Source organism: Anoplophora glabripennis, unplaced genomic scaffold (assembly GCF_000390285.2).
Source record: "Anoplophora glabripennis isolate ALB-LARVAE unplaced genomic scaffold, Agla_2.0 scaffold912, whole genome shotgun sequence".
Taxonomy (NCBI): domain Eukaryota; kingdom Metazoa; phylum Arthropoda; class Insecta; order Coleoptera; family Cerambycidae; genus Anoplophora; species Anoplophora glabripennis.
In genome coordinates, this window is record NW_019417148.1 from 2221 (window position 1) to 25780 (window position 23560).

A 23560-nucleotide genomic window follows, 5' to 3' on the forward strand; every position below is an offset into this window, starting at 1 on the left:
TATGTGGTATTTTCATCTTAACTTAACATACGATGTTATTACTTTTCTATTACTGCTGGTGGTGAGTGTATACAACTCTGTATCTTTAGATATGATATACTAGGTTTCTTAGATATAGAGATAGTTACATCTCATCTCTACATAAGATGTTAGTTACTTAAAAAATAGCAGATAGCTCCATCGTATCTTACTAAAGTTAATTTAAAAAGAAAAATAATAGTAATTTTCACTATACGTTTATAAGAAATTGTTTCTGTACCTCATATTTAGACTGTAACTAAATTTCATATGGTAACTTTGAAAAGATGTGTTGCAATTAAGAGAAAACCTCTAGAACTTTAAACCTACTTTGTGAGAAACCATCATTATCGAGTTACGATGTTCTTATTTGCGAACGTCGTTATTTACTTAGTTTTGATCATAGAATCGGCCTATTCAGGGTTGGCAGCTAATTATGAGACACCCTGTATTTTTTAATTATCGTTACATTTTCACTAGATAATGTTTTACCGTTTTTTACATTTTTTTTAATGTAAAAACTACAAAATTTTGGAAAATTTCAATATTCCTACTCCTACAAAAATTAGGTACCAATTACAAAGCTATTAATTAGTGAAATTTGAGGTTTCAATTATTGGGCTGAAGGTAAGTTTATAGAACTTTTTACAAAAAGTTGTATTTGAAAAATTTCGAAGTTTCTCAAAAACTTATTGTTACGTCTTTCATACTTATCTTCATAATTAAATAAAATAAAAATTAAGGTGCAGTTTTCGCTCCTATGTAAAATCTAAGGCTAACAGAAAAATCAGTAAACAAATTTCAAAATTTGTAATCAAATTTCCCTCCGTTGTGGTGCATATTTTACAAATGTAAACAGAAAGCAAGGACTTGACTAACCCATCTTTATAGGTTATGGGCGTGGTGGTTTAGTGACTAATAATAATAAGAGATGGTTGTTGATGTGGTTTAACGTTTTGTTATTTTAATAATTTGTTTTAATATTCTCCGTTTATTTTCCGTCTATGATATAACAAGATAAAATGTATTATAAAGATAAATTTTATCTTATCTTTGTCATGTTTGTAGTCATTTTTAATCTTATAGGAAATGTTAGAGGTAATTGCTAATTAGCATATTTATTTTGTTAACGAATTTTTCAATATTTTTAATTTTTTTTAATAAATATAAGTATTTTTATAGACATTACCAATTTATTGAGGAAACTAAAGATACTTATTATAATATATTATATATAATAAGGGGGGGAATTAGTTAATTAATTTTTCATTAAGCATTTTTAAATTGGATAGATAATAATGAATATAAAAATAAGTTCTACGTTTTTAGGTCAAAATTTTTGGAAAATTACTCAGGTTAACGATGACAAACATAAAGAAACAATGAAAACAATTATTTGGTGTACAATTAGCAGAGAAGAACAACAAAAATGCCAAAACTTTGCTATGGCAGTTGAAAGAGATCAAATAAAAGTAGGTACTGGAAGAGGTAGCCTAAAAGGAAAAATTGAATGTATGCAAGCCTATAACAAAAATGAATGTATGCAATTATTAGATGAAGAAAAAGCTACATTAACAACGTTAGATGCTGGTGCCGTTTTTAATGGAGGACGTTATTATAGCTTAGTACCAATAGCTCAAGAGTTATTAGAAGGGGGATTTAATTATTACTATGCTGTTGCTGTTATAAAAAAGGGAACACTCGCTGATGTTAACTCATTATACCAACTTAGAGAAAAGAAAGCTTGTTTTGCGGGTGTAGAAACTTTTGCCGGATGGATTTTACCAATTAATACAGTAAGGCTATTAAATTGTAATATTATAATTAGCATGATTAGTTTATTATTAGAATGCTCTCATTCTGTTGAGACCCATAAATTTGAAATTGGTACTGTCGGTGTATTTTTTGTTTTTTGTATATTTTGCCACTATAAAATATAACCGGATCTTGTTGACTATAATTAGTGTTGCAGTAAGACACAAGACAAAAAATATACATGGTATATTTTTGTATAAAGTAAGGTGATGTTTGTAGAACTAAATTATTATGCTTGAAGGCAAACAATTTTAGGTATTACTATAATTTCTTTTATTTTGTAAGCTTTGATTTATGAATTTTGCAAAGTTTGGTATATACTATATTTTCTTAAAAACACATAAGTAATTAGGTATATGCCGCACTTATACTAGACATCCTGTATAACAGTAACAATTTCCGAAAAAATTTTTACCCTAAGCATCTTTGATTTGTATTTTCAAATATTGTGATTTTAATATTGCTCAAACAAAATTTGATTAATTAATTTTAATTTAATAGTTAATGAAAGAAGGAGGAATGGAGATAATCGATTGCAATAATCATGTCAAATCTGCAACAAATTATTTTGGTTCTTCGTGTGCTGTAAATTGTTTAACTGATAAGTACAATCCCATTGGAGACAATTCAGACAAATTGTGTAAGTTATGTATTGGAAAAATTCCTGGTGGTCGTTGCACAGATTCGGACCCATATGCAGGGTACAATGGAGCATTCCGATGTTTATTAGAAGCTGGTGAAATAGCATTTTTAAAGCACAATACTGTTCAGGAACATATATCTGGGATGGATTTTAGTGAGCATACTTCATTTTATTCAATTTTTTAAGAGAACAAATAAAACGTTGCTTATCGATACCTTCGGCAATAAAATATTTCAATTTTATCATCACGTTTATTTGTAGCTGGTCTCTCATCAGACAATTTTGAATTGTTGTGTAAAGATGGGACTCGCAGACCTCTAACAGAATATATGCCATGTAATTGGGGCAAAGTACCATCCGATGCTGTGGTTACCTCATCTGCTGTGTCTTTTCAAGACCGTGATATTTTACAAAAATTCTTAAAAAAATTTGCCGAGAAGTATCCGAAACGATTAGGTAATGCTACCTTTGGTGCAGTTAGTGGTAATCAGTTAGAAAACAAATACGACCAATATGGCAACAAAATTCAACCAGAGTATGACCAGTTTGGCAACAGAATACAACCGGAATATGACCCCTTTGGAAACCGAAATAGATACAAGAGACAAAACTTTGGTAATTTAGGGTCCCAAGGAAGCAGAACTACAAATAATGATGAATATGGAAACCCTTACAGGCAGGATAATTCTAATAGAGACTATAACCCATATAGTAGGGATAATCAGTACAATTCAAATCAATATGGTGGCAGCAATCAGGATGACAATCAGTATAATAATCAGCGTGAGCGATATACTGCTGGCAGAAATGACCCGGGAAATCCTTTTGACCGAAACCCTCAGATTCTTAATCCTGACCAGTATGGTGTCAATGTAGATCCTTATGACACGGATATTAAATATCGCAAACCGACAGATCCCTTGTATGAAAGTAGTACAGAGAGTACAGCTGATCAAACCAACTCCACATTTTATGAGGTATTTAGTCTGTTTGAGTCGGTACCAAGATATGGTCGACATGGAAATTTATTATTTCAGGTAAAAAAAATTAATTTATTATTTTCCAATTGTATTAGAGATTTTAAATTTTCAATTTTTTACATCTTTTTGAAACCTTGTTTCTCAGAAATAAAGCATTTTGGGCCATATATTTATAGTCTTAAAATATTGCTTCCATTAATGTCTGAGACCCACGTGACCGCGACAATTGGCAACCAACATTACATTTCCCAATACATATTGGTATTCCATAAAAATTAAAACACTGAATCAGTCTATGGCACCAGTGGTGTAGATATTTTATTTGTATCAAAGGAAAAGGTAATTTAAGAAAGATTTCATTTTAGCTCTTTATTTTGATGTATTAATTTAGAAATTTACATTAACTCTGAAATGAATAAATCTGGCTTATACATGGATAAGTCAAATTCAAAAAAACAATTTACAATTAATTGTTGATCATTTAATGTTTATTAAAAATTTTATTTATTATATATTGCATACATCTTGCCATAAAATTGTTATGTTACAGGAAAAAAATTAGTTATGTTTACAGTTGTTCATATTTAAACTAGAAGTTTTAACAGGTAGAGAATAAAAAAAGTCACAATAGTTTTGTTTATCTTAGTATAGGTTTGGAACGTTTGATGTCTATACAAAACAGAAAATAATTTTACCACACCAATACACTTCTACTTTTTCGATGCTGCGTTTTGTTAACAAAGTTAACATTTTCAACGCACAATTAAAAAGTGTTTTGGTGAGCGGTATTTTGTTTAGTTTTTATTATAAAAAGGTGTTCAAAATGTCTACGTAGACATTTTCTAGACATAAATTTACCCTCTGTTTCATGCATTCGAAAATACGTTCCAATTCATTAGGCGTAATGGATTCGATTTCATGGCGAATCGCTACTTCTAGGTTTTCAAGTGTGTGAACTCGCTGCTTGAAAATATTATTTTTTATACGTCCAAAGAGATAATAATCTAAAGGTGTAAGATCAGGGGTTCGACTAGGCCACAATACCCTACTAATAATTCGATCCCCATAAAATTCTTCTAAATATCTAACCGTTTCTACTGCACTGTGTGCTGGTGCCCCATCTTGTTGAAAATATCCAAACCGTAATTCGTCATCATGCATTTGCTCTAAAGCTTGTTGTAAAATCCCCCTATACCTTTCACAATTTATCACTTCTCGAAAGAAAACTGGTCCTATTTTCAGCCTCCTTGAAACATATACCAATTTTTTGAGCATGTAGCGAAGTTTCAATAAACATGTGGGTTTTCTGTAGTTCACGTTCTGTAATTTTGGCTGTTAATGTAACCTGATAGATGAACCCATGCCTCGTCAGAAAAAAAAACGTCAAATTCAATAAATCACTGTTCAGATTTTCATTTCACATTTAGGTTTTACAATTTCATTAAATTATTAACTATACTTACATAGACCTTCTGCCAATGTGCAAATGTCGATTTGTTGTCTACGTATCATTCTACCTTCTAGAGTGTTTTCGTTTGCATGTTGGTCTGCAAGCTATATACGCTGGTCTGTGATGTTCGGCTGCTATCTCAGATCCGCTCTAAAGGCCCCACAGTTATTGTGGGATATCTTTTTCTTTCTTTTTTTAAAACCATTTATCAAATCGATTTGAATTTTTCACAGAATATTCTTGAAATTTTGTATATTCAGAAAATGCAAAAAAGAACGTTCAGGTAAGATAACATCAGTGGCGGCTGGTGCGAGGTGGCTCTGGGGTGCAGCCCACCTAAAAATGGTAATAATAATTATAATAATAATAATAATTTATTATCCAATAGACCAATACAAGTATAGGAGTCGTCAACGATTACAAATCAATAGGAGATAAAAAGATATAAATAGAGAACGAAAAAATATACATATATATAACAAACATTCAATACAATACAAACAAATGTCACAAATGCATGAATTTAACACAATTTGGAAGATGGCATCTAAAACTGATGTGTCAAAAATTCATCAGTGGTATAAAAACAGTGTAGTAGCAACAATTCTTTTACTTTGGTCTTAAAGGTCCTTATGTTAACAATATCTTTATATCTACGTGGTAATTTATTAAATATTTTAATACCCATGTATGCAGGAGATTTTTCATAGAGTACTAAATTGTGATTAGGTATAAGTAAATCATTCTGCCTACGAGTATTATATTTGTGATGAAAATTGTTTGTTCTAAAGTAATCAAGATGCTCCTTCACATACACAAGCATTTCAATAATATATACACAAGCCAAGGGCAGCACCCGCAAACTCTTAAAATATTGTCTACATGAGGTAAATGTACTAATACCCTCAATGTTGCGTATCGCCTTTTTTTGTAATTTAAACACTCTATCCGAATGAGGAGACAAATCCCAAAATAAGATACCATAGCACAGCCTCGAATAAAATTGACCATAATAATATGAGAGTAGCACCTGTTTATTCGTAATACCTCTGAGTCTGAAAAGAGCATAACATACAGGAGTCAACCTTTTACATAATTCGCAAATATGCTTACTCCAGTTCAGAGCATCGTCTATATAAATACCTAAAAATTTAGTTGATGTCACTTGTTCTAAAGATTTGCCATTTATTTTAAGTAAATAATTTACATTATTATACGATGGTCTGAAACTTATGAATGTCGTTTTTTCCCGATTTAATAAAAGCTTATTAGTCGCAAACCAAGATGAAAAGAGATCAATGTTATCCTGCGTGTCAGTGATCAACGTGGTCATGTCATCCTTCACATTTAAAAGAGTATTATCATCGGCAAACATTACCAGGAAACAACAAAAACAATAGAGGCCCCAAAATTGAACCCTGGGGAACCCCTCGCGATATGGGTAATTTATCCGACAGTATCGAGTTTATCTGAACTAGCTGTAACCGGTTCGTCAAATAAGACCTGATCCACTGACCCAACATACCCCTGAAACCATATCTATCAAGCTTCAAGAGAAGAATGGTATGGTCCACCAAATCAAATGCCTTGCTTAAATTCATAAAAATGCCAAAGCATTTTTTATCACAGTCCAGATTGTAATATAATTGATTTATAAAAGAGAGAATTGCAGATTTGGTGGACTTACCCACTCGAAACCCATGTTGTTCATCACACAGTATATCATAATCACTGCAAAATTGTATCATTCTGTTGTAGACAACTCTTTCGAACAACTTTGACACACTCGATAACAGAGAAATAGGTCTATAATTATTTAGTGACGATCGGTCACCCTTCTTAAAAAGGGGAACAACTTTGGCTGTTTTAAAAATGTTTGGAAATATACCTGTTGAAATTGATAAATTAATCAGATATGTTAGTGGACCTGTAATGAAATGAACTATAGACCTTAAAATGTTAGCAGTAATATCATCAACGCCACAAGAATTAGATCTTTTTTGATCCATTATTAAATTATATACTTCATTTTCTGTAACTGGTACTATAAATATTGTCGGATAATTTTTTGTTATATTTAGGACACAGTTATTAACACAATAGAAAAAAAATAATAATTTGTGTTATCTAGATAATTAAATAGATTTGCCTTATGAAATATATTAAAAAGGAAATATTAAATTTGTAATGCGCAGTTAATTTAACTCGACTTGCAAAATTCATTTGAAAGATACCGAAAACTTGGGCTCCTCGTAGCTTGCCCCTAAATCTGGAAAGTGTTTACAGAGGTAATCATGGTTACCGTCGTGCAGCAGTAAAAGACGAAGTGGGGGTAGCACATATTTACTATGCAGTTTGGGCTCTGCTTAGTTTGCCCTTAACCGAATAATATTTATTCGCCGCATTTTTTTCTTACGCAACGTAATTTGTTTACGTGTGGTGTCAAATTCTGTTACCTAGGTATTGTTTCTTCTGTGTTTTTTAAAAGATTGTAAAAGTTTAAATTAGATCATAAAGATAGACTAACATCACTTGCAATGCTGTCTACTGAAAAATCAATGATGCGGAAATACCTAACTTTAATTAAAAAGTGATTGAAAAATTTATTTCTGACAAAAGCAGAAGAATGGACTTTCACTATAAAAAATAATGTTGTGTGGGTTTTCCATATATTTCAATATTATATTTGATTATTTTTTCAAAACTTGGTACCTAAATTTTTCAATTAATTTTGTTTAGTTACTGTTATAAAGGACAAAATTGTTAATTAAAAAAATAGAATAATATGCTGCAACACGTACATTACTCGATGTTTTTTGAAATAACAAATTATAAAAAAATAGTGTATACCTTAATATATAAAAATGTTTGTTATTACTAAAACTTATTCAATTTTTTTCACACAAGTTTGCTTTAATATCAAAATTAATAGCGTACTCTTATCTGATTTATAGTCGCTACTCTTGATACACTTATTTTTCTTTTTCACCAAATCTGGGATGCACAATTATTCTGAAAATAATTTTGTATGCCTAAGAAGACTGCAATAAAAAGAATTATATAGTGGACCAGGCTAGGCCCCAAATTCCAGGTCTGAATCGTTCTTATTGCACCTCAATAAAAACAAATGGCTTTTTAAAGGTATGGTAGCCGCGTGCTTGCATAGACTTTGGAAATGAAATGCAGGTATGCCACACTTTTACTACCGGTACTTTATGATCTGCTGATGATAAACATGTGTGCAAATCATATACGCCCGTCGCACTGATATATGTATACATATCATTCAAATTTATACACATTATATTTATATTCTGGTTATTATGTTAACTCTATTAACGTAAGTAAGAGTAGTGACTATAAATCAGGTAACAGTGCGCTATTAATTTTTATATCAGAGCAAATTTGTATGAAAAAAATCGAATAATTTTTGTAATAACAAACATTTTTATATATTAAGGTATACACTATTTTTTTTTATAATTTGTTATTTCAAAAAACGTCAAATAATGTACTTGTTGCTGCACACTGCATATTCTATTTTTTTAATAAACAATTTTGTCGGTTATAACAGTAACTTAACAAAATTAATTAAAAAATGTTGAATAAAAAAAATAAAATGAACAGTGTACCTGAACATAAACATTCCTTTTAAAAATATATTATATAAGTTTATTATAAATTCATAGTTTCAATCATTCAATGTGCCAACTTAAATTTCTAGTCACACTGAGATAGCGTGTTTTTACTTAAAGATCTGAGTTAGCATGTTTTCCAACCGAAATCTGAGATAGCATGTTTTCATACTAAAACATCGATATCACACTGAATTTTTGAAAATAATTTTACACTGCAGGTAATTTTTTTTATGTAACTTTTATTTGAATATCTTTTTTTTGATAAATAATATCAAAGGTATTGTACTTGGCAAATGTATTGTATGATAAAAATAAAAAGTATTCTTACTAACCACTAAAAATTGCGAAATAATCTATACCTAGTTGTATTTAAAAAATAATATTATGAGGATTTTAATGTAACAAAATGTTCAATGTTAAATAAATATTGCTCTTCCCTAGGATGCCGCTACAAGTTTTACTCCTATACTAGAGCCCCAACAATCTTATACGAACTTTTTGGGGGAATCTCTAAAGGCTATTATGGGAGTACGTGATTGTCCTGTTAACAGAATGACCTTGTGTGTTACGTCTGATGCCGAGAATAATAAATGTGTCAAAATGAGGGTGAGCTCTATTTTATTGAACTTAAAATTTCAAATAGTTTACCTGAATTTATTTTTTTAGACTGCATTGAAAGCCCAACTCATAAAGCCAGAAATGGATTGTTACAAAGGACATTCCCAGATTCACTGCATGGAAGCGATACGAGCGGGTACAGCAGATGTCACTATATTGGACGCAAGCGACGTATATACTGCAGGCTTAAACTACGATTTAGTGCCTTTCATTAGTGAAGTTTATAACTTGGATGAACCTGAATACTATGTTGTTGCAGTCGCTAAGGAATCCGATCCTACCACGGAACTTACATATTTGAAAAGTAAGTTATACAGGGTGTTCCAATGATGATAGCAGTCTTATTGATTTTTTCTGTTTTTTTTTTATGAATCAATTCTTTTTTTAGATAAAAATACCTGCCATGGTGGTATTAATACGGCAGCTGGGTGGGTTTATCCTTTGGCATTTCTGATCAGTAATGGTTGGATAAGACCGTACGGTTGTAACAGCATTAGAGCAGCAGCTGAATATTTTACTAAGAGTTGCGTGCCGGGAGCGTTAAGTACTGAATATAATACAGGAGTGCCTTATGATAACATGTGTGACCTGTGCCATGGTCCCAGTTTCAGGTAAGCTTTAATACAGTGCCTTCATAAATACCCAAGACCCAGGGAGTCACTGGAGGCAATAGTCCAGTGAAGTACATATTACATTTCTATACAAACATTGGACATTAATCTGCAAAATGTGTTTTTTTTCAATAGAAAAATCATTTTTTTACATTTTTACTTAAAAAATAATCATACTCCTCCAAAATATTTTAAATTTTGTTAATAAAACACAAAAAATTTCAGTGCTCTATTATTTTTCTTTGTTTTCCAAACATAAATTTACTCTGCGTTTCATGTACTTAAAAATGTATTCAAGTTCATTTGGTGTTATAATGTTTATTTCATGTTCAATTGCTGTTTCCAGCTCTTCAAACATGTGAAGAGGATGTCTAAATAAATTATTTTTGATATGGCGAAATTGATAAAAATGTCCATAAAATTCCTGTAGATATCTGTTTTTTTTTTGCTGCAGTATGTGCTGTAGCTCCATCTTGTGGAAAATATCCATGTTGCAGTTCATCGTCATGCATTAATTCCAGAGCTTGTTGTAAAATGTTACGGTATCGTTCTCCATTTATTACTTCTCGGATAAAAATTGGGCTTATAATCCACCTTCTTGAAACTGTTAACCAGATATCTATCTTCTGATGATATAATGTTGTTTCAATAAAATTATGCAGATTTTCCTCATCGGAATAGAACGTCAGGTCAGAAGTTATCGTCATTTAAATGTTCATTAAACCATCAACAATATTGTACTCGTTGTTTGTGATCAGGAGGACGTAACTCTTGCACAACAGTAATCTTATAGAGATATACAGGGTGTGCCATTTTACACATTCCTGCTGCCAATATTTCCGAATACTGAAAATTTTTTGGAACGTGGTAATGCAGTCTATTCGAAAGATCGTTAATTTTTGAGTAATTTTCGTAATATGAAGTTTTTCCCAATATTTACTTGTTTTCGACACATGTCGACTTCAGTATGCAATGTATGATGTAACAGGACAAGGGCGTCGCCAAGGGGGGGCAGGGGGGCGGCAGCTGCCCCCCCTCTAGAAATTCGAAAAAGTGCAAAAATTTTCTTAAGCTAAGAAAATATTAGATTGAAAATTTTTAATAAAATATTTTATTTACTTTAATTTTGAAAATTAACACTATTTTTTTTTTTTTAAACAATTGTAATAAATTAGTATAAATATTGATAAGACTAAAAATATTAAATTTTATGTTAAAAAGTAATACATTTCCATATTTTAAAAATTTAGCTCTGGAATTTTTAGGTTTTATTAAAAATATTTCTAAAATAAAATTAATTCACTACCTATTTCTACCTATAATTGTTTATATTTCTGCCATCCTCTCTCTTATCTTGCCCCCCCCCCCCCATATATATAATAAGAAAATACAATCTAAAGAATAGTAAAAAATTTACATAATTCAAACTAAGTATATTAATATACGACTATAACAGCTGGATCGTTCGTCGGTTGTCTCACCTATGACACACTGATGAGGACTAATAAGTCCGAAACCGGTCTGTGCCTGGTGGGCATATAGCCCGCGGTGTAGTTGTTTCTCGCATCACTGGTTAGAGTTGTTTTCACCCTCTAGGCGACAGTTGTGCAACAAAGTACCGGGCAAAATTTAGCAGGTCGCTTCCACCGTAGTACACATTTGAATGGCATAGTGGAAGTCGGCACGACAGACAGATGGAGACATTGCGCTTCACATGCTAAGTATATTAAGTTTATCGCAGTATCTGTTAAAAAAGTAGGTCTGCCTGTCAATTTGTCCTTGTAAATATAATATTTTTCCTCACACCTTTTAACAAGGATTAGTTTGTGGTTTTTAAAAACATCATATGCAATATTAGCATCATGAAATGCTTCAACAAATTGTTCCATGGAGGATTTCAAAGGGTAAGACCAACTTCTATCTGAATTCTGTGTACCACTGCGAAAATATGTCATCAAAATAAATGCATCCTGTTCCAATGTAAACGACATTTTTACAAATATCTACAAGAAATAATGTAACAAATAAACATAACCTTCAAATGTTTTTTTTTTCAACTCAACAGACAAAGACTAGTTTGTAACAAAGCACATAAATATAGTAAACACTGCTACATTGTTTATATAATGGCCATAAAAATATGAAAAAATACATTCTCTGGATTGACATTTAATCTAGGGTGCTAGTTGGTGATTTTTCTTTGGTAATTTTGGAAACACCAACTTAACAAAGTCAAATTTGCTGAGCTCCAAAACAAATCTGATCACATGGGACTTGGGCATTTATGAAGGCACTGACCAACTTATCACTCTGCTAGTAGCGTTCCTCGTCCTGTTATATTGTACAATACCAACTTATCAAATTTTATTGATTAACAAAACTAGTGTTTTTATTACTGCAAAATTATTTCGAGGTTACTTAATTAATCGGATTTTTGAACATTAATTTGGAGGTTTTTGTCATATTTTTCTCGAAAATGGTTTCATTTAGCCATCTCATATAAGGTTTTTTTGTTTATTTTAATGTATACTTTCGTCTATTAAAACTATGTCAAACTTCTAACACATTATATAAATGAAGATAAACTTCCCAACAGAAAAAAAATTATATGGAAACAAAACAAAAATTTGAATTAGTTCTTATTTCTAATATCCTATTTTTGTAGATATTGTAGGCGCGATGCTTCAGAAGATTATTACGGACATACGGGTGCCTTTAGATGTCTTGTTGAAGGAGGTGGGCATGTGGCTTTTGTTAAGCACACTACAGTTACAGAAAACACTGGTGGTAAAAAGAAAGAGTGGTGGACGAGAGACAACTTAAACGACGATTATGAGCTTTTATGCCCAGATGGTAAGTTTGAATGGGACTGTTATATATTTTCATTTACAAAATATATTTTTTAGGTACAAGAGCCGAGATACACGATTATAAAAAATGCAACTTAGGAAAAGTAAAAGCTAACGCGATTGTTACGAGGGGCGGTTATGGATATAACGAAACACATATCAATGCGTTTATTAATCTATTTATGTATGCTCAGACGTTTTATGGTAGAAAAATTTCTGATGAATTCAGGTAAGTATTTTGGATATTTTATTTGCGTTGGATTTTAGTAAATTGCGTACGATTCAAAATAAGACCCAAAATGTTTGTCACAATGAGACGTAATTTGTATTTATTCGCATACTCAGATTCCTATGCATTTCCGATTTTTGATTAATTTTTTCAAAAGAATTTCAGAAAATTCATAATTTTTATGATTTCGCTCGATTTACACAAAAAATGTACAAAATACAGTTAAGTCAACCTTGTAGACCTGAGGGAACCATATCCTAAAATAAAATAATATTTCGGAAATTTTAATTTGACCATTTCCTTTAATATCCTGAGTTAACTCAGAATTGGCCTTCAGATCTCAGATTACTAACCCGATATAACTCGGGTGGAGTTTAATTTCCATTTCTCCTTATTATCTGGTCGGCCTGGAAATTCACCCAGCCCCTACGATTGGTTGAAAGACACTCCTTAAGTTCTCCCACCAATAGAGAAGAAAACAAATCCTACAAAAGTCTGTGGAGTGTGTTCCAAAAAGTGACTAAAGAAAACGTGTACGTAAAGAAACCCGTTACTTCTGTCCCGACTGTCAAATGTCATTATGTATCTCACCTTGCTTCAAAACTTTCCACAGGAAGATGATTGTAAATATTAAGAAGATGGTATCTAGATACTTATATGTGTACTTATAATTCATGGAACAATTTCAATTAGGATTTCTTTCACAGTAAAAATTGTTGTAACGTCTTAGGTTCAGCAGAATTACAGAAAACCGCATTGAAATAATTGTTCCATGAATTATAAGTACACATATAAGTATCTAGATACCATCTTCTTAATATTTAGAACTGTTAAGTTGGACAAAAGACACTTCAAATTTCAAGCCCTGAGGATGGTGTAAAATAACACCGAAACGTTGGCAACAATTTAAAATATAGTGTTCTTTTATTTATTGATCTTTATCCCACTAAAACCTTAACTTGAATTTTAAAAATATTCATGAGTCGGGGAATTTGATGTTTTCAACTGGAAATTTTGTATAAGCCGGCCCTGAGTTCTTGAAAGAGAAAACTATTTGTGATTTTGAAACCTTTATAAGAGGTTCTTAGGGTATAAAAAAGATTATGGAGTCCAGTCGAGAAAAAATGTAATCCATAAACACCAATTAGTATGTAAAATTGAACTACAAGTGACTTGGATTTTTTTTTATAAGTCAGGGAAAACCTGGAAAAGGGGAATTCTTTATTACTTTTGAACTATGAACCCTGAAAGAATTCGTTCCACTGGGCCAAACCATTAATACACAATTCTAACTTGGGGGTTGTCCATTAATCACGTGAGGTTTCTAGGCCACTTTTTTACACCCTCCCTCCCCCTGGTGATACACGGTTAAGTTCTGAGCTACCCCACTCCCCACCTATTTAACATCACATGTATTTTTTTTGTTAAAAAGAACTTAAATATTTTCAGAATATTTTTTAATTAAAAACAAAATAAAAAGATCGGCCACGTCAATTGTGTGTTACTTATCGTGATGTCATACGGCAGCTCACAGCAAGACATTCTCGGGCATGTGGTTACTCGAAAATATACACATGATATGTAACAACCGCCTTTCCAAATTGTTATCAATAGTGATGTTATCCAAAGATCCCCCCACCCCTATTTGGAACTACGTAATTAATGGAGGACCCCTTGGATTTTTGAAGCCTTTAATGCATCATATTTGGCCAGAATATGGTGCAGAAGGAAGTTGGCGCTTGTGACCGATTTTTTGACTAAAAATCGCATTTTAACTCTCAACCACTCCTTGTATTTGCCTGATTTGGCACCATGTGACTTATCTTTTTGGAAAAATGCATTTGCCGATAATTTGTGGAGGTAGAAGCAATCCAAATAACTTGTACTAATATCCTGAAGGACATCCGGACGAGTTTTGGAATCCAGTTTAGTTTTTAATTGAGTGTTCAATTTCAAGCACATTCAAAAAAATCCCAGTCACTCTCAGTGAGCTTTTCACAAGCCTCTAGATCAGTGTTTCCCAAAGCATGGGTCGCGACCCCCCGGGGGGCCGCAGTGAGGTATTAAGGGGGTCGCCGGGAATTTCCAAAATAAGAGAAAACACCACTTTGTTAAATCATGTATATTTATTCTAATAAAGTCGTAGGTAATTATTAACAATTTGTTATCAAATGAAACATTAAACTAAATAATATTAATACATCTTAAAAGTAAAAGCGAAAAATAAAGTAAAATAGTATAGTGTAAATGAGAGCCATGCGCCTGTTTTTTTTATTCAAAATTCGTCAGGGTTCTGGGAAAAGAATAGGAGCTTCAATATTCCGTCACGTGATATTTCAATAAGTTTTTCTTTCATGTTGTTTGGTATTTCAACATGTTGAATAACGAATAATTTATTTTTATTGTAAAAGCTAGTCTGGCAGAAGTGCTATTAGTTAACTGTTAAATTTAATTTTAATGTATTTAATTTAAACTTAAACAATAAAGTAAAATAAAATTTTAAAAATAATCAGTTAATTGTAATTTAGGCACGCTATTTTGGTTTGAGTGATTAGTAGGGGGTCGCCGAAAAAATTTTTAACAAAAAAGGGGTCGCTCTTTAAGGAGGTTCGATACCAAAAGAAAAATGGTAAGAATGTTTTCAAAGCTATTGAAATCTGTTAATAAATATGCAAACTGACTTGTGTAAAAATATCAGATCGATTGACAACGTAGTTTTTTTGAAAAATGAATTTAAAAATTATGCTCTTTTACACAGGCTCTTATGGCAGTTGGGAAAAAACTTTAATCAAACGTGAATATTGCTCTTAAAAATGGTTAGGATCGGGAAAATAAAATTGTAATTAAAGAATTAAATATTACTAAACATTTTAAAACAATAAAAATATGCACTTACAATGTAATTATTGAGATAATGGAATGAATAGATAACGTTTTGACAAATTTGAACAAACATCTGATCCAATGAAAGGAAATATGGCAACACTGTACGCTGTATTTAATGCTTCGACTGATGCGTTATATTTGTTTGAATAGCTCGATTATAGATTATAAAATTATTCCAGTCGAAAATATATGTAGTAATAATTAATATTAAATAAATTTTTCGTGATCTAAAGCAATATACTAGCAATTTGAAACAAAAATTGAAAGGATCTCTTTGCAAAACGAACAGTATAGATGTTATGTCATAATCTTCAATTTGACAAGTCGACGTCTCACTATCATACACTGAACTTCTTGATAGTTATCATATGGATTCTCGGTTTGCACATTTTATTTTTTTCTCATCAATCCACATTCTGTTTTACACTCATTTTATACTTTTCAGTCATTACTTTTCCTTTGTACCTTGGTTGTTCATTCATGTTTACGGAATTCGCGCAAAGTTGACAGTAATGACAGTTGACCCAACTTTTACCACCACGCCATGGCAATGTTGCCAGATTTCATCCATAATTTTACAAGCTCGTAATGAATAAATAGACGCTTTTATTCAAATAAAAAGTGAACTGACGTGTATTAAACACGAAAAAAATATGCAAGCTAATATGTGTTGTATAAATTTCATTCTAAATAGAATACTTAGTTCGCTGAAATTAATTTATGTAAGGTTGGTACTGCAACAAGACTCCCGTGTATAAACATAGGCATACTCTCCGCACCGCCCGCCCCGTAAGAGGTGTATCGAACGTCCTTAAATAAGTTTGGGAAACACTGCTCTAGATAGTTTACCAATTTTCAAAATTTCCAACACTCAATTTATTTTTCCACCAACCATCTGAACAAACTCTCAGATACATTTTGCACGGATTTCTGATTATCGCACACTTATTTTTTAATTCTTAGTATATTTTTTCAAAATTGTTAACTTATAACCTTGTTATACAAATATTTATATTATAACCTATTATTGTTTATAATATCTATATTACTCATTATCTATATTTATTCTTATTTACTCACTCATATTAAAATAGAATTATTACAATTTCCACAGAATTAGTAACTTAGACGACCTATCTATGCTATGATATTGTAAATCAAAAACAAAAAAATAAAATTAATTCAATTTTCTTATACACATCTTGATTTTCCTGTGGTTACCTCTCAACCATTCTGGATAGAAAGAAGCCCAAGTGACAAAAATAAGTTTCTGGTTCTGTGGAGTGAAACAAGAAGTTGAACTTCGCAACCGAAATAAGTTGATGTGCAGCTTTTAAATGTATGAATAAATCATACAATAGTAATTTAAATTTCACTGGTCGTAAAATCGTGTGAAATAAAACTAAAATTTAAAATCATTAAAAAGGTGAATATTAAATAAGCCACAAAGAAGACGAAAATTTTGCTGAATCTCATGATCGCAGAATGCCTCTAGAAATCAATTAAAACAAGAAAAATAGTTGTATTTTGTCATATTTTACAAGAAGGCGTTAGATTATTTAAAAAATTTTCATAATTATCCCTTGAGCCTATCTGTTTTTATTTTTAAGATAATCCATCAAAGAAAATTTAAACTGGATTTAATTAAATTTCTTAACAGCCCATTAATGTCGTGTAAATTAAGAACAAAATTTGATTTAAATAAATTACAGTAAATTTAAGTAGGTTTGCCTCGAACAATAACATTTACTTTTTTTCCAGCTTCAGCATGTTTTATTCCAAACCTCCATATTCCGATTTAATTTTCCAAGATGCTACCACACGGCTGAAAATTATAGATCCTGATAAAAGGTCTTACGACAGATATCTGGGTGGTGACTTTTTGAGGGCTCGCAGGATAGTTGACTGCCATGCCGGAGCAACCAGTACAGGTGCCTCAATTATAATTTTGACACTTTCTGCCTTATTTTCCATTGTTATACTTAGAAGTTAGCAACAGATGACACTAATAGCTTTAGTGTGTAAGATATATTTTTTATGAATCTTTACAAATTATTTTAATTATTGTTTTGTATATTTACAACATTTTTTGATATTATATTGTTTCTGTCCAATTTTATACAACTTTGTGTTTTATATTTTGAATTGTTTATCAAAGAATTTTTACGAATAAATTCTTTTTATAGTAATCTGAAAAACTCAATAGGAGCCTTATAAAAGAGTTTACTTTCCGTCCATGTTGTATGTATAAATTTTTCTATTTTTATATTAATTCATCTGTATGTGTAAGTATTATTAAAAATGAAATAAATGTTTTTTTTTTATCAATTGGTGTTTACATGCAGAAAACTAACTGGTTCATTGGTTCTTTTTATTTGATATAGTCTTTCCGAAGTCAGTTGAACATGTATAATGCCTAGCGATAAAATTTAATGAGTTTCATAGGCGTCCCTAAAAAAGTTTTCTGCTAAGGGTAAAAATTATAATAATTTATATAATGTGTAGATAATTATTATATGTTCATTTGGCCAACAACATATTTTAATTATTTATGTCTGTAGTACAACAACCCCAGGTTCGATTGAAAAAAATATATAAACATAGTTGTGGCCAAAAATATGTGATCGTCATAAGGAATACCTACGTTGTGTGTATCTATTTTTAATTGACCGGAAGGCGCTGGCTACTATCTTTCTTTGAGGGGATGTATGGTTTAATTTTATAAAACAAAAGCAGAGTAAATACACCTAACTTTATTATTAACAGTCTTCAAATCAAACGTGACAAATAGAAAGAACAACAAAAACATTAACAATCATTTAACATAAAATGAGAGTGCCAGGCTCACCTAGAGCTCCTGTGGGGTAAGAGCATGACAGAGAAACCCACGATCGTTGCTCTTACCACCCAAATATAAATACAAAACAACCGCTAACCAAAGGCATCCCTTTGCTAATGATAAATAAGACCTGTCTCATTTAATGTGTCACTAAATGTCATCTGTTACCCCATATTAGTCATACACACTTCCAAGTAAAACTGAAGAGGTTTGGTGTTAGTTAGCCGGCAGGGCCGGAAGGTACTGGAGTCCCATAATACGGGAGGCAGTCCAGCTAAAGTTGATATTTCGGAAGATCCTTCTCAACACCGGAGTCCCATACGGGAGGCAATCCAGCTTAATCCAAATTTGTTCCTCAAGGGCGAAAATGTTAGTAACTTCAACAAGGCTCGTATAGACATATGACATAAAGTGAGCACAAGAAATCAAAGAACAACATAATCATGATAAAACAAGTCAAATGTGAAACAAACATCCTTAACATAAAACTGCAACATTTGAAAGATCATTCAGTTACAATATGCCAAAAATTTACAACCGTTGCCTCTCAAATCGCTCTGTCAGTTGTTTCAAAAAATATATATAAAGCCTTTCCTTTTAATTTTCAATAACTAGTACCTAATTACAATCAAATTGTTTCGCTTGCGTATCTATTTTGTCTAATATCTTATTATTTTTCTTTTTACTATATGTGTATGTATGTATTTAGTATTTAAAATGTTTAAACTGTGACTTAAATGCTGTGGCGCATCTAGCATGGGTTAAGTGAAAGTACAGTGTGTTGCCCACTGGACGACACAGCTGAACTTCGCCCTTTCATAAATTTTCTGTTTGTATTAAATAATTGTGTCTCTTTTTTATTCAATATATGAATAAAGAATATTATTATTATTATTATATGTCAATTTTTATATGCTCATATCAATCTTCAAAAGTCAACAGTTTAAATAAATAAATACCTATCAATTATGTTATGGAACTTTTGTATAGAATAAAACTTTCCCAAGAATTACAGTAATATAGAGTTTAAAGAACATAATATCTAAGTGTGGAAAATCTGACCACAAACAATGGTTATAAAGACGGATTTCTACCAAACAGCAACAAAACAAAAACTTGTATATTTCAAATAAATTATAACTTTATGAACAATATTTAAACTTTTTGTAAACTCGAGGTGTCCGCAATTGTTTGTTTTGTTTTTTGAGTCCCCTTTGAAAGCGTTTACAGCAAAAAGGTTCTTACATGATTGTAGACAGTGTCGGTTTAGAGGAAATGTCAAGTTTCTGTTTATTATTTTAATTAGATTGTAGATGATTGACACTAGTCAATCATTTTCACTTTAATTTAGTATAATTACTATTTGAATATTTTAAAGTTAAAAAAATATATATCTTACGATACTCTTAAGTGCTTGTGAACAATTTCTTGTCAAAATGATTTCACCCAGTGTTAATGTCGACGCTGGTACTTCATTTTTTTACAGAACACTATATAAACCACCCACCCATAAAAATAAAAAAGTTGCTGACACTGAACATAGTTTAAATTTCATTTTCTAAGGCCCGGTACTTTGAGCGTCAGTCAAGACTTGATTAACTAATCAGGCGATTAGACTGAATATACTAAATAAATCAGTATATGTACAGTCTAATCATGTGGTTACTTAACCAAGGCTTAACTGAGACTCAAAGTACCGGGCCTAAATGTTTTAAAAAAATTGTCTTTTTGATGGGAATAATATCTGAACTAAAATGAAACTGATCTGAATAGTCCTTTTGGTTGGGACAGAGTATTTGATTTGTTTATATTTTGTTTTTCCAGTTTCAAGAATTAGAACAAAAACCAAACAGACCCAATTGTTCATTTGGTGGAAATCCTTCTTTACAGATTAATTTTCTATAATAGATATATGCTTATGACATTTTTTTTGTTACATCACCCATACTAACAAACCAAAACATTTAAAAATATATAAAGTGCCATGAAAAAACACAAGTTGGTATCTCTGAAATGTCGTACTCAAATATTTTTTAATGAAAAAATAAATTCATTGTGATACATTATTGAATATATATATATATATTTATTTTTTCTGTATTTTCAAAAATAAGAAAGTTATGGTCAAGGTCTAATATTTTTCAAACGATGAATTTGTACATGATTTAGAAAATATAAAATGGAGGAAGAAAATCTGTTGGAATACTAACAAAATAGAATAGAAATACTTTGTTTCGGAAAGACTTGATGTTTGCAAAAATGTTTAGGAAAAATAAACAAGAAAAAATATGACAAAAGTGTTTATAATGTGTAAACAAACAGTAGAAAATATTCTCTTTATTTCTTCAATACTCCAAAAAATTATCATTGAATCACATGTGCAATTAGTGTTTTAAGTTATTCAAGATATGTTGTATACGAGGAGTTAAGGAAAAAGTATTTAAAATTTACAAAAAATAAAAGCAAACTGCCTTTTGTCACTTATCCATCATTCATTGTCAAAAAACAGAGTACTTTTAACTATTAATAGAACAATATGAACAATTATGAAATCAAGATAACAAAATTTCGTTTAAATTTTACTGATTAAAATTTTATAATAACAATAATGTGTCTCAAAAATAAATTGCTGTATTAAGTTCCATGGAATAGAAATAGCCATTGTATGTGCTGTTTTTAAATCAGTTAGGGGTTTACAAAAATTAGTAAAACTAAAATTTAAACCATTAAATGAGTGATCAATTATCTGTAAGTGGTAATAAAATTTTGGCTGATTGTCAGAGGAACAAACTTACTGAACGTTAAATTTCTTGGGGCTATTGGGAGCATCCTGTCTAAGGCTAAATATGAACAACTGGCCATATTCATATAAAAAATAGAACATTTCCTTATCTCTAGTATCACAGATCTGTAAGTTGTTCACACCGCACAATGACTGCGGATGTATTAGTTTTAAGTGATTATATATGGAGAATCGTTGGCCTTGCCAGCCACACTTGAATACACAAGGATGCTCTGAGAGTTCGCAGTTCTGTTGGTGACTAAGGATTTTGTCAGAAGTTGTCACAAATGAATAACCCTGATCTTTGTTACGGCATGGATAATTTACTCTAGACGTAAGTTTTTCTAAAGTAAAATTTCTGGTTCTGGAGAATGAATCACAACAATTAGGGCATAATGAAACTCTTTTCATGCAATCACTGCATATACTATGTCCTGCAATTATAAAGGCGTCATTATTTTTTTTCTTATAAATAAGTAGATGTAAAACATATAGGGTGGTCAAATGTTATTGATTCTATCATAAAAATTAAAGAGGTGAAAATAAATTTAAACTATTTTCAGGAATATCTTAAAAAATCATTAAACTTTTTTTTTCCTATATAAGATTGGGAGAACTAACATGGACCTCCAATCATCAGTTAAAATTTGCATAAAATTAAAATTTGTAACAATTTAATCAGATTCAATTAATGATTACTAAGAAAATACATAGGTATATTTTTACAAATTTAATCAGTTTACAACTTTTAAAAGAATATGCTTCTGCATATAAGAAATGTATTGCATTTTTAACTTACCCGTCTTACAAATAAATATAGGAGTCATATGTTGGTTACATACAGGACACTCCAATTCTTGAAGAATTTTTTCATCAATTTCTTTGTTTTCTTTAGGTGTCATATATGCAGTTAACGCTTCAAGGTTTTTTGTATCAGCAATCAAATTAAATTCATTTTTTGGCTTCTTAACTACACCAAAGTGACCAATTATATGTTTTGAACGTTTTAGCATTTGTTTTATTTTGATCAAATCAATTTTTAACATTTTATCTAAGTTATTAAGATTTTCTGTCATAAATGTAAGAGGTTCTAATCTAGATTTACGTAGTATAATTGAGTTATTTTTATTCTCATCAAACAATTCTAGTTGATAATGGTAGGACTGGCTTTCTATATCACTGCCGTTGAGAGGATTTAAAATATTAGTTTTATGTGATATTTCAATATGTTCATAAAAATCCTTAACATTACCCTCCCAGGTGCAGGTTTCTTCAGGAAATATATTTTTGTATGATGCGGGACATTTTATGCCCATAAAAGTACATATTTTTTGCCAAATATCTCATACATATACTGTCTAAATTTTTTTGTCTCACTGTAACTATCTGCAATATTCACACATTGCCACATCATATTTCCTCTACAAGTTGATTCCTGTCTACACAATAAATTGGAGTTACATTTAAGTTGTTTATTGCAATTTGCACAGATATTTTCATTTTCTAATACTGCTTTATTAAGCACTACAAACTCTTCCATTACTAGGATCAAACAACTGAAAAGGTTTTTTTGTTGACAAAAATAAAAAATGGCTATAATACAAAAAAGAATATAGGGGAATCACAAAAACGTAGAAATACATTATTTGTGGGGAATTTATCATAACCATAGATATATAGATCAAGATCAAGACACTTTCTCAATTCTCATTCTTCCTATGTAGATTTTAATTTCAAATGTCGACAATTCAAGCATCATGTCGCCAAAACAGAGATATAACTTCTAGTAGGTACAATACCCTTTATAATATACATGTTTCTTTGTTTATTCCTTTGTTTGCAACAGCGTGTTTGTAATTGAAATTGCATTATTTATTTATGATTTGTACTTTACTATAGACTTATTAGTTTCTTGGATTCTGTCTCAACAAATATTGTATGGACTGTACTACTCTACTTACTTTGAAGGTTGCTAAGAACAATAAACCACAAATTGGGTGGTTCTTGAAATGTTCATGGCTTAAAATTTAAAACTTTACTGAACTGAACTTTTTTGTTTACTGAATTGCTTTTAGGTTATTTTCGCTATTTCCTCATTTAAACACCTCTAATATTATTGTTTATATGAGAATTTAGTGTTATTGGCCTGACTTAAGGATTATATTTTGTAAATTAAGATAATGTGCTTTGTTAAAAGCTGCA

General features: G+C 30.8%; 2 protein-coding genes across 2 annotated transcripts; one reads left to right on the plus strand and one right to left on the minus strand.

Annotated features, from left to right (window-relative positions):
- Positions 1 to 909: 909 nt before the first annotated feature.
- Positions 910 to 18042, plus strand: LOC108911196 (melanotransferrin). Its single transcript, XM_018716066.2, has 10 exons — positions 910 to 1116; positions 1348 to 1814; positions 2335 to 2629; positions 2738 to 3513; positions 8986 to 9150; positions 9211 to 9466; positions 9551 to 9773; positions 12439 to 12626; positions 12680 to 12851; positions 17499 to 18042. Exons 1-10 carry the CDS (start codon positions 1041 to 1043, stop codon positions 17728 to 17730), a joined length of 2850 nt encoding a protein of 949 aa, XP_018571582.1. The 5' UTR covers positions 910 to 1040; the 3' UTR covers positions 17731 to 18042.
- A 3214-nt stretch (positions 18043 to 21256) lies between these two features.
- On the minus strand, positions 21257 to 22291 carry LOC108911197 (probable E3 ubiquitin-protein ligase sinah). Its single transcript, XM_018716068.2, has 2 exons — positions 22158 to 22291; positions 21257 to 21792 (listed from the first exon to the last, which is right to left on the minus strand). Exons 1-2 carry the CDS (start codon positions 22258 to 22260, stop codon positions 21368 to 21370), a joined length of 528 nt encoding a protein of 175 aa, XP_018571584.1. The 5' UTR covers positions 22261 to 22291; the 3' UTR covers positions 21257 to 21367.
- Positions 22292 to 23560: the final 1269 nt, after the last annotated feature.

Coding starts and splice junctions, on each gene's coding strand:
- LOC108911197 (XM_018716068.2), bottom strand. CDS start 22,260: ATGACACCTAAAGAAAACAAAGAAATTGATGAAAAAATTCTTCAAGAA. Junction 21,793..22,157: donor TATATTTATTTGTAAGACGG/GTAAGTTAAAAA, acceptor TTATAATTGCAG/GACATAGTATATGCAGTGAT.
- LOC108911196 (XM_018716066.2), top strand. CDS start 1,041: ATGTATTATAAAGATAAATTTTATCTTATCTTTGTCATGTTTGTAGTC. Junction 1,117..1,347: donor TCTTATAGGAAATGTTAGAG/GTAATTGCTAAT, acceptor CTACGTTTTTAG/GTCAAAATTTTTGGAAAATT. Junction 9,467..9,550: donor GGAACTTACATATTTGAAAA/GTAAGTTATACA, acceptor TTCTTTTTTTAG/ATAAAAATACCTGCCATGGT.